Raw genomic sequence first — 13,806 nt, 5'->3', positions numbered from 1 at the left:
ATGGGAAGGATCCTATTTACATTTTATGAGAGTATTATTTTATTTAATAAAATAAAGATTTCTATGAATATTGCAATTATGTAGACCAAGGTATTAAAAACTTGAATATACAAATAACTATTTAGTGTGCGGTACGAAAACTATTGGTTACATACAAAGTAAATTATGTTTTATTTTGATAAAGAATCGAAACGTTACGATTCCATTGGCCATCAACTTTCAAATTCATATTTGTAATCCATATCAAACAGAAGGCAAGCTTTTTCTATTAACTTATGTCAGAATTTTGAACCGTATACCCAAAAAAAGAATTTCCAATTTCAATCTGTGCCACATAGAGCTTGCAAAACAAAATTGTAATAACTTACATACTGTACGGACACATTTTTTTTTATGGAATAGAAGGCAAACGAGCGTACGGGTCACCTGGTGTTAAGTGATCACCGCCGCCCACACTCTTGCAACACCAGAGGAATCACAAGAGCGTTGCCGGCCTTTAAGGAAGGTGTACGCGCTTTCCTTGAAGGTACCCATGTCGTATCGTCCCGGAAACACCGCACAAGGAAGCTCATTCCACAGCGACAGCTACATTCGTAGTACGTGGAAGAAAGCTCCTTGAAAACCGCACTGTGGAGGACCGCCACACATCCAGATGGTGGGGATGATATCGTAACTTGTGGCGTGTCGTGCGAAGGTGGAACACATACGGTATAGGTATAAATATATTCCGATACGAGCGCCCAATATATCCAGGTTACGCTTATCAGGCTTATCAAGTTGTCAATTATTTTACAAGTTGCACGCTTGCCCACCAATGCTTTGTGAGAGCGATGGAGTTTTAATATGAAAACTTTAACCTTTTCGTGTTATTGTGTGTACAGTATCAACCAATATTTATGTAGCGAACAGCCCTGTCTGTCCGTTCGGTATTGAGAGTGCAAATATTTGCTAAAACGTCTACTGTTGTAATTTAATAGTTCGCGAATCGTGTTATGTTGCGAAAATGTATGTATATTAATTATGATGTTAGTTAAATAAATAAGGAATGGTATAAAATTTCAAAATCTAAGAGGTATTAATGCAATAATGAATAAACAATGAAAGCATTGTTATGCTCCTACTAGTTGGTTGTAAAAAAGAATTATAATTGAAAACTTTTTTTTATCTTAACATCTGTGAGTATATTTTTGTCATTCTTTCGAATTGTGTAATATTTCTGGTGGCATAATATAGCATTTGTCCGTAGACACTGAGAATATTTTCGGAATTATTGTATCGTTTGCCCATACCTGCTTCAACAAATATCCAGACCAATATTTTAATAAATTGTGATTTTATTTACTGTAATCTATAGATTATTACTGCCATACGCCGTTTATATTTTAAATAAAACAGTGTAGCTAGTCATGCTACGTCGTAGCAATCCTTATACCATAATGAAATTACTATTAGCTACCTATTATTCTATTAGATTCTACCGTTACTATCTATATGATACGAGTAATACACACATAATTTCTTTTATTTATTACTGACGGAAATTTGTGTTTAATGTTATCAAATTACTGGGCGAATGAGACTTAACATCTTATGTCTCAAGGTGACGAGCGGAATTGTAGTGCCGCTCAGAGTTATTGGGTTTTTCAAGATTCCTGAGTGGCATTGCATTTTAATGGGCAGGGCGTATCAATTACCATCAGCTGAACGACCTGCTAGTTTCGTCCCTTAGTTTCAAAAATAAAGGTTGTGATCCTGAGTCAATTTCTTCATTTAAAGGAAACCTAAAATCACAGTCAATTCCTTACATCAATGAATTTAATTTTTTTAGCCCACTTACCTTGAACTTCTCGTCGATAGTAGCTCTACTTGACTCGAACTCTGGTGAATCGAGAAACTCGCATGGAAGTATCGGATGAAGAAACTGATGACCACTCATCACGTTCACCTGGTTTATATGAGTATTGTTAAAACGATCGAAAAGTTGTTTTACCGCTAAAGTAAGACTGGAAAGCTGACAAATATTCTTTCACTGACACTGACCATAAGGAAAAAATAAAAGCAGAATATTTATATACCTAGTCTTGCCATAAATACTGAAACAAAGACAAAAAAAATCTATTGCAAATAACATTTATTACTTTTACATGTGTTAGTTTAATACATAAATATAAAACAATTTAAAATGTAAAAATCTTATTCGAAGTGGTCTCCATTGGCTGCAATACAGTCCTTTAAACGTTGAGGCCAGTTATCAATAGAAGCACGAACTCTTTCAATGGGAAACTTCTTCACTGCCAATCGTAGATTGTTTTAGGGACACCAAATTATCATGGCGCTTAGAGCAAGTTTACTCTCTAAAACTGACTATAAATCATTATCTAGCGGATTAAGATTGGATCTAGTCGACGGCCAGTCTTCAGCTCTGATGAAGTCCGTTCGTTTGTAACCACGACTGCGTAGACCGAGCTTTATGAGCCGAGTCTTGCTGGAAGGACCATTCTTGGTTATGGAACATGGTGTTGTTAAGAGGCTTCATTATCTTTTCAAGAATGGTATCTATACACTTGTGCCGATGTTTTGATACCTTTTTCACAAAAGTATGGCTCAGTCACTCCTTCATAGCTAATACCCCACCAAACCATCACTGAAGTCGGATAGTGCCCACGTTGCACTCTGTCGACTAATTGGGACTTCCTCAGAGCTTTGAACATAAATATGGTCATTAAGTTTGTTAAAATGTTGCTCAATTGTAAAAAAAATCTCATCCGTAAACATAATTTTTCTGTGACTTCCCTTTGCTTTTTTCAGTAGATTATCAGTTGAGAAATGACCAGTACAGTACGTCTCTTATAGGCTGCAAGTCCTAAGTCATCAGTATGCGAAATGGTTCTAGTAGTTCTTTTGCTTACGGATAGGATTTCTTCGAATTCTTTCCCTTACTGCTTTGACCACCTTTTTCGTACGAGTGAACACTACGTAGATAGCCAGATCTTTTTCTGTCACAAACTGACGAGGAAATCTCATTGCACCTATTAATAGCCCGGTATACAAACATTTTACTAATACCAAGCGTATGGAGACTTTTAAATATTGCAATGGCTCCATACCTACTTTGTGTAATGTAATCACAGATTGGGTTCTCATTTCCGCAAAATATTGAGCAATGTATTGGCGCCAAAATACTCAATGAACAATTATTATTCCGTAACTATTACCAGATATCAAAAAACTTGAAACTGATATCGAAACAACGTTACCTAATCAATAAAATTACATTCATAACTTTTAAAAAATCAAACGAGAAGTATTCTGGTTACACTAAACGGTAAGACCTATATATCAGTAGTATGGGACCAGTGGGAGGCTCCTTTATACAGGATGCCGGCTAGATTATGGGTACCACAACGGCGCCTATTTCTACCGTGAAGCTCTAATGTGTAAGCATTACTGTGTTTCGGTCTGAAGGTGACGAGCGCAGCTATAGTGTCTCTCAGAATTTTTGGGTTTTTCAATAATCCTGAGCGGCACTGCATTGTAATGGGCAGGGCGTATCAATTACCAATAGTTGAACGTCCTGCTCGTCTCGTTGTTGATTTACATAAAAAAAACACTAAACTATGACACCTATATATCAGTGGTATGGGACCAGTGGGAGGCTCCTTTGTACAGGATGCCGGCTAGATTATGGGTACCACAACGGCGCCTATTTCTGCCGTGAACCAGTAATGTGTAAGCATTACTATGTTTCGGTCTGAAGGTGACGAGCGCAGCTATAGTGCCTCTCAGAATTTTTGGGTTTTTCAATAATCCTGAGCGGCACTGCAATGTAATGGGCAGGGCGTATCAATGCTCGTCTCGTTGTTGATTTACATAAAAAAAAACACTAAACTATGACACCTATATATCAGTGGTATGGGACCAGTGGGAGGCTCCTTTGTACAGGATGCCGGCTAGATTATGGGTACCACAACGCCGCCTATTTCTGCCGTGAACCAGTAATGTGTAAGCATTACTATGTTTCGGTCTGAAGGTGACGAGCGCAGCTATAGTGCCTCTCAGAATTTTTGGGTTTTTCAGTAATCCTGAGCGGCACTGCATTGTAATGGGCAGGGCGTATCAATTACCAATAGTTGAACGTCCTGCTCGTCTCGTTGTTTATTTACATAAAAAAAAACACTAAACTATGACACCTATATATCAGTGGTATGGGACCAGTGGGAGGCTCCTTTGTACAGGATGCCGGCTAGATTATGGGTACCACAACGGCGCCTATTTCTGCCGTGAACCAGTAATGTGTAAGCATTACTATGTTTCGGTCTGAAGGTGACGAGCGCAGCTGTAGTGCCTCTCAGAATTTTTGGGTTTTTCAATAATCCTGAGCGGCACTGCAATGTAATGGGCAGGGCGTATCAATGCTCGTCTCGTTGTTGATTTACATAAAAAAAAACACTAAACTATGACACCTATATATCAGTGGTATGGGACCAGTGGGAGGCTCCTTTGTACAGGATGCCGGCTAGATTATGGGTACCACAACGGCGCCTATTTCTGCCGTGAACCAGTAATGTGTAAGCATTACTATGTTTCGGTCTGAAGGTGACGAGCGCAGCTTTAGTGCCTCTCAGAATTTTTGGGTTTTTCAATAATCCTGAGCGGCACTGCATTGTAATGGGCAGGGCATATCAATTAACAATAGTTGAACGTCATGCTCGTCTCGTTGTTGATTTACATAAAAAAAAAAAACACTAAACGATGACACCTATATATCAGTGGTATGTGTGGCATTTTTAATTTTAACACAGACCCCTCGTTCGTTAAAATAACTGAATGCAACTGCGGAATATCATCATGTCTGAAAACTAGGCAACCGCTCGACAAACATTGGCACGTGCCTGACAAAAATTGTTTTAAACTCGCCCGCCGTGGAACGATATCCCCCGCTATTTGCATAATTTTTGACTGCACGATACGCTCTTCCTAAGTGATTCCCACAAGATAACTGTGAGGCACGGTTATAGAAGGTAATTTGTGCTCGGAAGAGTATCAACAAGTTTTGACATTAATATTAATACTTTACTGGAAGCACCCTTAAGTGGTTTATCTATAACTAATGCTTTCGCGGGATACTGAGACGGAAGTGGAGATGGGCTGGCCATCAACAGACACTTAAAACAAATCTGTGGTCTCAAGCAGTCTCAAATTGTGTTCTTCGACATACAAAACGGAGGAAGGGGATTTAAGAGATGGGAAAACGAAGTGGAAAACGTTATTGGGAGACATTGGCAGAGAGAAGGATGGCTCCAGGGATGGAGGCTTTTAACGCCATTGGCGGTCCTTACACCATACTTTTTTATATGTCCTTTTAATATTTTAATTAAAATAGATAAAAAAAATACGGCTATTTTTATTAAGCTATTGCATAGCTTCTATATCGGGCCTTGAGCGTGGAGACCGAATCCAGAAATTCCGTAACGAAAATAACCTAACACTTACTACTAGATCTATATAGATATTTTTATTTAGGTATGTCTTTTTGTGCAGAAGGTCTCAGAATCGAGCCTGGGGTACGTCTTGATTTTTTTTATCACATTTTTTAATTTTGACCGTTGTCTGTCTGTAATCAAATCTTGCAAGTTAAATTTTACTCACTTCCCGTTTGCTTTTTTTTAATTAATTTTATCAAAAAATACAGCATGAATAAAATAAATAAATAATTAAAATTGCATAAGTTGATAAAAACTGCTACGCAATAGCTTTACCGCGGCAGTCCCCGAGTGCCACACGTTTTTTTTTAATTTATTTTTTTCAATGCTGTAGAAGGGTAGGTCCCGGTAATAATCAGGTAATTATTTAAATTAAAATCAGCAAAATGTTACATCTACGGTACTTAAGGCTCCATGTGGCATAGCCGTGGCACACCCTGTATTGCAAACAATTCAATCAACTAACTGAGCTGAGCGGGGTTGGTACTGAATGCTGATTGGTCAGCTAATGTTCACAACGCCATTATACATTATAATTTTTTTTATTCAGATTTATGTTCTCAATCTTTTTCTTGCAATAGAGGTGACAGTACTCAGTAACTAACTTGACTTTTTTTTAAATATAAGAGACAAATAGGCATGTACTTGGTTTTAAGTGGCCATTCTCATAATGATTGTTATTACTATTAGCAAATTATCGACATGAATCTTATCCGAATGTTATTTCATACGGTTTTCCCCTTAGTCGTAACGTGAGGAAATGTTTGTAATGCAAATGTGGGAGAATTTGGCAAGCCAAACTGTGTGCAGACAAATGATACGACATAGTGATGGATAGGACAAGATATCGGAAATAATGAAAATGAACATAAAAATTTAAAGCTGTTTTCAATGTTCCGCACCCGAGGGTAACCATGAAGGGAACCCTTGTTTTCTGTACGTCAGGGAACTATATCTCATAAGACACAATATTATATAGACAGCTGAAATTTTGACAGGGTGTGCATTGCCCCCTTAATTTTTAATAAGTACACTTTTAATATTTTAATATATTACTTGCCAAACTTTAACATTTTGTTGGCAAGTTACTGCACATAAAAAACGTATAATTATGTGTATATACTTAGTTACTGCTTACTTTAAACTAAGCTATTAACTATGAAAAAAAAAACCATTTACCTATCCTATTTATGATACCTAAATGATTTAGCTATCCGATATTCCTAAGTATCATTTTGAGTAGCATTGCACAATAAGTTAGTAAGAGTAATTCAATGCTTATTTTTCGTTTCAAATATTACTGCATTTTTAAAGTTTTTTTTTATGGAAAAAGGAGGATAAACGAGTATACGGGTCATCTGGCGTTAAGTGATCACCGCCCACATTCTCTTGTAACACTGGTGCAACCTGGGAACCATTAACTTTCCCTCCCTTACTCTGGAGTGATATTTTAATTAATTAGATTGCTATTTGCAAAATGGCCCACAAATAAAATGAAAAAAAAGTTTTCTGTTGCAAAAAGTTTATAAAAATGATATCGTAATATCTCTTGTGGATGGTAACCAACTTCTTGACTGGTTTTTTCTTATTTTCAAGTCAAAATTTGTTTCATACATGGACAGGCTATTTTTTAGCAATATGTTAATATTCATTCATCCATTTAGTGTCAAAGAAATACATTTGCCACTTAGGAAAACTTGAGCTTAAATATGCTTATTTAGTTAGCTTAGTGGCATGAAACGCATTGCCTCTCTTTTTAATCAGTTCATCATATTTGGTTCATATCATTTAAATTGCAATGCATCTCAAATAATCAAACATTTCCTCTTTTAAGGCGTGAATGAATCATAAACAACCGGTGCGAAAACGTGTAAAGATCACAGAAGTGAAAACTTAATTACGGTAAGGATAATATGAAATATAACTTTCGACTCGATTCGAAACGACTTTACGTGAACCAAAGTTGCATAGCATTAAGTTCAACCCGCTTATTGTAACAACACTTTAGAAACTTCAAGAATTATTGAGTATAGGAGATGCATCTATCTACACCCCGTGTAAATAAATATAGAGGTAGGGACTATTTTATCAAAAATAATGAATGATATAGTAAAATTATGTATTAGTTTCCGATTGTTGAGATACAATAAAGACATAGTATTATCTTAGATCATTTATATATCTAGATAGACTGTGGCAGCTGTGAATACGTCGAAAAAAATTGAGGTTTACAGTTAACTTCTATTATGAGCAATGCACGCACACTTACACAAAGTGACATACAAATCTCAAGTGTAATAAGTAGCTTGTCACGCACACTAAAGTTATAAACCTGGCCTGTTTTCATCGGCAGTCTACCATCAAGAGGTTCTATCTAGACATATAAATTGTCTAACGGTCGATTTCAATAACGTATCTCTAGTTACGGATACATTGCTGTCACCGTTTAATGACAAGATCTTATCTATCCATAGTTATGTCCAATATCGATAGAGTCCAATGCTATGTCAGTTATAGAAATGAAAGTAAGCGTAAAAGGATAGATTTGTCTACCTCTAGTTAGTTTTTTTATTTATGAAAATAAGGGACAAGACGAGCAGGACGTTCAGCTGATGGTAATTGATACGCCCTGCCCATTATAATGCAGTGCCGCTCAGGATTCTTGAAACCCCAAAAATTCTGAGCGGCACTACAACTGCGCTCGTCACCTTGAGACAAGATGTTAAGTCTCATTTGCCCAGTAATTTCTCTAGCTACGGCGCCCTTCAGACCGAAACACAGTTATGCTTACACGTTACTGCTTCACGGCAGAAATAGGCGCCGTTGTGGTACCCATAATCTAGCCGGCATCATGTGCAAAGGAGCCTCCCACTGGTAGTTGAACAAAAACGGCCGTAAGAGTATATAATATATACGATACCTTTCCGGATAGCAACAAGCCGAGCCTATCCGTCTTGGTGAGGTTTTGCATGGCGTAAGCTTCCCCTGCGTGCAGTGACATAACGTGAGCGAAGTCTGGTGATACCATCCGCTTAAATTGATGCCTAGAGACCTGTTAATAGAATATTAATTTCTAGAAATCTATTATTACTTTTTTTACAGTATATATATGCTAAATTATATAATATGTATATTTATAATAATACTAGCTGACCCGACAGACGTTGTTCTGTGGATACTAAAAAAAATACTATTTTATAGGAATTTGCCAATAATATTTCAAAACATTTACAACATCAAGAATTATTTCATAAAAATGCTCCCTGTTGTTAAAATGAAATTGTTTCACAGCAGAACTGTCAAACCGTGCGTCAATACATTCTCTCACAGAAAATATGTCTATGAATATGTATGTGTATATATACAAAAATTAATATTGGAAATAAAAATAATTATGGGTCCCAAATCGAAATAAAAACTATGCTATCTCTCAAGTTGGACCAAACTGCACTCCATGAAGTAATCCCCATTCAAAACCCGTTCATTAGTTTAGGAGACCATCGCGGACAAACAACGTGTCACGTAATTTATATATATTAAGATGTATATATTTGCTTAATGAAACTAATTAAGTATTAGATTATAAGACATAATAAGAATCGCAAAAACTGCAAATGGAATTGGGCAGGCGACATAATATCAAGGGCCAGTAACGAAAGATGGAGCAGTTTAGCAACAAACAACAAGAAAGAAGGTACCCATAAGATGACAAAAGAAGAACAGGTAGACCTGGTACTAGATGGAGAGACGATCTAGTAAATTTATTTTTTATTTATTTATATATTTATTATATACAGACACTTTATCACATAATATAACATCATATTTGGTGCCTACACTAGGCGTAGCCTGTCCTGTAGGCAACCAATTTACATTCTATGGTTCTATGGTTAACATATGAACCGAAAGATCAAAAAGTGCACTCTGTGTGTGTGTGTGTGTGTGTGTTTGTGTGTGTGGGTAGGTGTGAGTGAGTATGAGTATCTGATTAATCATGTTACAAAGTATTAACATTATATGAATGCTAAGCTATCACTTTAAGAATAGCTTCCTTGTCTGCATAAGTGAGTGTGTGTAACCATCTCTGTACTTTAAATTTGACCTGATGGACCGAGCAATTTTTAATAGAACATTTTAAATTTACCTTGTTGTATATATATGTATGTAAGAATGGGTTAAATATACTTGCAAATGTTGTATATATTATTGGTGTTGGAATCTTGTACGAACGGCTATCTAGTAGGTTTTTATTATTAGGCAAATTCAAGACCTCCTTATGCATGCTTGTCATAACACACAATTATGAAGGAGTGATGTGGTCCCGCACAGCATGTAATAAGGATGAATGGAAGAAGAAGGGGGAGGCCCTTGCCCAGCAGTGGGCTGATAAAATGAGTATTGAAATAGGCTTTAATAAATAAATAAATAAATATATTTGCTATTTGTGATAGTGTGTGTTTTATTGTACCGTACAGACTGGCCTGTATAAATTAACTTTACTAACAAAGATATGGATCTGATCCGTAATAAATGTTTCTTATTATAAATACCACTGGACAGGCTGTTCCATATGTTTGACAGCAAATTTTTTGTATTTATTTGAAGCGCCACTCGCGAGAAGTAGTGTTGACGTTTATTACAAATGGCTGCGAAGGAACGTACAATACTCTGAAGTATTTTTACATTTTGAATTATTAATTTCGTTCGTTTTCCGTGTTATTTATAGGTACTTCAAGAATCAACGTATTAAGTACACATTTTTTTTGTAAATAGTTTCCCACCATCTATCGATGTTTGCTGAGGTTGTCATCACTACTTTTAGTACCGTAGACTCTCGCTACATGGCCAACAGCGCCAAAATGGCGAATATCAAACAGGCACAAAGGCACTTCGACAGCCGCTAGTCCAGTGGTATATAGTAGAGGTCATTGACCGTATGTCTCAAATTACGTTCAAATGTCTCGGAACCACATCGCGAACTGCGTCGCAATGGGTTTCGCTGAAAATCAGCGCTGAAGCGCCTTCTGCAGCATAAACTGCATATCCATTTTCGCATCACACGTTTAACTACTATTTTTTTTCACTAAAATTACATAGAAAGTACTTGTATCAATTTATATTTAGTTAAGGTTCTACAGGCGTTTTTGGTGGGTAAAATAATATTTGCTTTTCTTTTGCGTTTTTGCGTTTTTGTTTTATTATGCAATATTTTTAATTTTCATTTATTTATTATTAATTATAATTAAATACATTGTTCTTCATGCCTAATATAAAATTACAGTCTCAGTCTCAAAAATATAAACAAAGGGGCACCTATAAATTAAATTCCTCTGGATGGTTCACTAGGAAACCCTGTTCAGAGCTAACCAGTGATTACCGTCGTCTGCTATTTTCCTATTGTAATGTCATGTCAATACACTCTAAAATAAGATTCGCTATTTAATAAACAATGTATATGGTAAAAGAACCTGTAACTATGTATTACCAAGGATATTAAATACATTACCTAATGATCTAATAGATATATATCTGCAAAAGAAAAATTTCAAAGTAAAGCTAAAAAAATACTATCTAGAAGCTATAACCAGGAATACCTATGATGTTTATTTTTAATAATACAGGGTGGTCCAAAAGTCTGTTAACATTTGAATCAGTTGCCGCGTCTAGCAACGGCGGCGGAGGGGGGTGGAGGGGTTACACATTGCAAGAGCGGCCAATGGGAATTTAGTACCATGACGTCGTTCAGCGATAGTCAACGTGTGTTATGTGTACGCAAGTACTATCGAAACAACGATTCTGCGACCTTAGCTCAACGAAAGTTGCAATCATTACAAGATACGACACAAAAATCAAGCTCCATCAGGCGTGTTAATTAAAAAATGAATGCTCAAGTTTGAGAAGACGGGTTCAACAATGGATTTACTTAGATCTGGCCGGCCTAGAACGTCGAGGGACCCCGAAAACGTGGAGCGAATAAAATCGTCTGTTCGTGACCAACCTGGACTTTCAACTCGAAAGCGGTCTGCTGTCCTTAACGTGCCAAGATAATGATGTACTAAACCGCATTCTCAAGAAAGATTTAAGTGTACATCCCTATAAAATCCAAATGGTGCAGGAATTAAGGGCTCAGGTCCATGCCACTAGGTTGCAGTTTGCGAACGAAATGGTAGAGCGATTCACCAGTTTTACAAACATTTTTTTGTCAACGAGGCACACTTCCACCTAAATGTGCATGTTAATAGACAAAATTGTCGTTATTGGAGTGACACTATGTCATGGTGATCAAAAACCCCTGCATTCCAGCCAACCAACCCAGTAACTATTGACGAATTAAAGGATCGTATTCGCACAGAAATCCAAAACATCTCAACAGAAATATGTAAAGCTGTCATCGAAAATTTCCGATCTAGATTGCAGCAATGCCAGAATAATGAAGGATTGCATATGGATGATGTGATTTTTAAGAAATAAATTCCCTTTTTACTACTACTACTTACTATCGAAAACAATAAACAATTTTGATCCACTGTAATTAGTTTTTTTTAATCATCATTCCAATTATAAACGGACTTTTGGTCTACCCTGTACTACTATATGTTATATTAAGTCTTAATTAATTAAAACAATTATTGTAATGCGAACTTACCGCTCGCACATAAACCTTAGAGGTTTTGCGAGTATGTCTTTATTATTATATATATTATGATAATTTTGTTCATTGAATAAATAAAATAAAAAATGTAATTTTATTTAATGTTAATAATTAATGAAATAGAAATAAGACTGACACTTAAACAATATTTATGTAACTTTAAAGCATGTAATGTAATGTAATATTTTGTAATTGCTTGTGTGATACGAAATAAAAATATCTATATATCTAATTGAATATATGTATGTATATCCTATTCGATATAAATACGTATATAAAATATATAAAAATAAAAGACAGAGAAAGACTAACGGACATAAGATAAGAAACAAAGGTGATCCCCATAACAATAATTGTCAAAAAACTTAATTGGAGATGGACGAGTCATATGATCAGAGACCCAAACAAATGGTCACAGAAAGTAGCCCAATGAGACCCCAGAGATGCTTAAAGAAAGAGAGGGAGACAGATACTAAGGTGGGAAGATGATATAAAGAAGGTTACTGGACCAGTTTGGGGTCGAGAAGCGCGGGGGAGAGAGAACTGGAAGGTCTAAGAGGAGGCGTATGTCAGTGGACAAACTAGAACTAATTAAAAAATTGAGGAAATACAATGAAACATGTTACTGCATCTAATATTTATTTATTTTTTATTTATTTATTTTAAGCAAACTTTACAGCATTTCTATTCTACAGATTAATTCTGTAAACTAAATACATGTATTGCCTTTAACAAAGTTTGGCAGATTAAATTATAATGAAATAATAACGCTGGCAAATAAATGGTAAGTAACTATATAAAATAAAGAAGAAAGAAGAAGTCCTGAATTATGTGTGCTTGTGATACTTGATTATTAAATAGATATGTGTATAGTGTGTATGAGTGTTATGAGTTGTGAGTAGTGTGTAGTGTTCAGTCTAATGGGCATCGTTCTCAGCTTGGGACATGTGCTCGATCACTGAATTAATAAATTTATTACGGCTGATGAAAACAATGTCAAATATCTTTAATTTTTTTTTTTCGTATAAATTTACTATCCTGTGCAAAACAGAATGTCTGCCATAATTAGTACGCGGTTGGCCAACTTCGAAAAGGCGTCTACTCCGTGTATGTGCTGTACTGGCCCATACTCCGATTCGTCCGGTCAGAAGCGAACAATCTATTGCAGTTAGCCACATCAAATAAAATCTATCAATATCTAGCAATAAAGGCTATTTTTATGTTTATATATATTATACGTATGTACATATAGAAAATATTACCTTAAATGGTTCAAATAATGTGTGATACACCTCTTCAAGCTCCGGATCGAACTTGACGGGTCTCATTTCATACACCAAGTAGACAACTTGTGCCAGATTGATGAAAACAAAGCCAAAGTTCCAAGAGAAGGCATCCGGCGAGCAAATAACGTGCCAAGCCCAAATGGAGTATAACATGAAACCTAATAAATGTACATACTTATAAGTTTAAATACTATAGAGTTTTTTTTTTGATACAATAAGAGACGAGACGAGCAGGACGTTCAGCTGATGGAAATTAATACGACCTGGCTATTATACGGCAATGCCGCTCAGCGTTTTGAAAAACCCTAAAGTTCTGAGCGGCACAACAATTGCGCTCGTCACCTTGAGACATAAAATGTTAAATCTCATTTTCCCAATAATTTTG

The 13,806-nt window shown here is 36.0% G+C and overlaps 1 protein-coding gene across 1 annotated transcript in view; it reads right to left on the bottom strand.

The window, feature by feature from the left end:
- The window catches only part of LOC126977494 (popeye domain-containing protein 3-like), a 28,131-nt gene that overhangs the window by 10,985 nt on the left and 3,340 nt on the right, over positions 1-13,806 (bottom strand). Inside the window, exons 4-6 of the mRNA XM_050826338.1 lie at positions 13,398-13,579; positions 8,404-8,535; positions 1,838-1,945 (exon numbers count right to left, since the gene is read on the bottom strand). Coding sequence (XP_050682295.1) covers positions 1,838-1,945; positions 8,404-8,535; positions 13,398-13,579 — 422 coding nt within the window. The remainder of the gene's footprint in view (positions 1-1,837; positions 1,946-8,403; positions 8,536-13,397; positions 13,580-13,806) is intronic.

The sequence above is a fragment of the Leptidea sinapis genome, chromosome 45 (assembly GCF_905404315.1).
Source record: "Leptidea sinapis chromosome 45, ilLepSina1.1, whole genome shotgun sequence".
NCBI lineage: Eukaryota > Metazoa > Arthropoda > Insecta > Lepidoptera > Pieridae > Leptidea > Leptidea sinapis.
The sequence above is the reverse complement of the archived record's forward strand: the minus strand, read 5'-3'. Positions and strand labels throughout refer to the sequence as shown.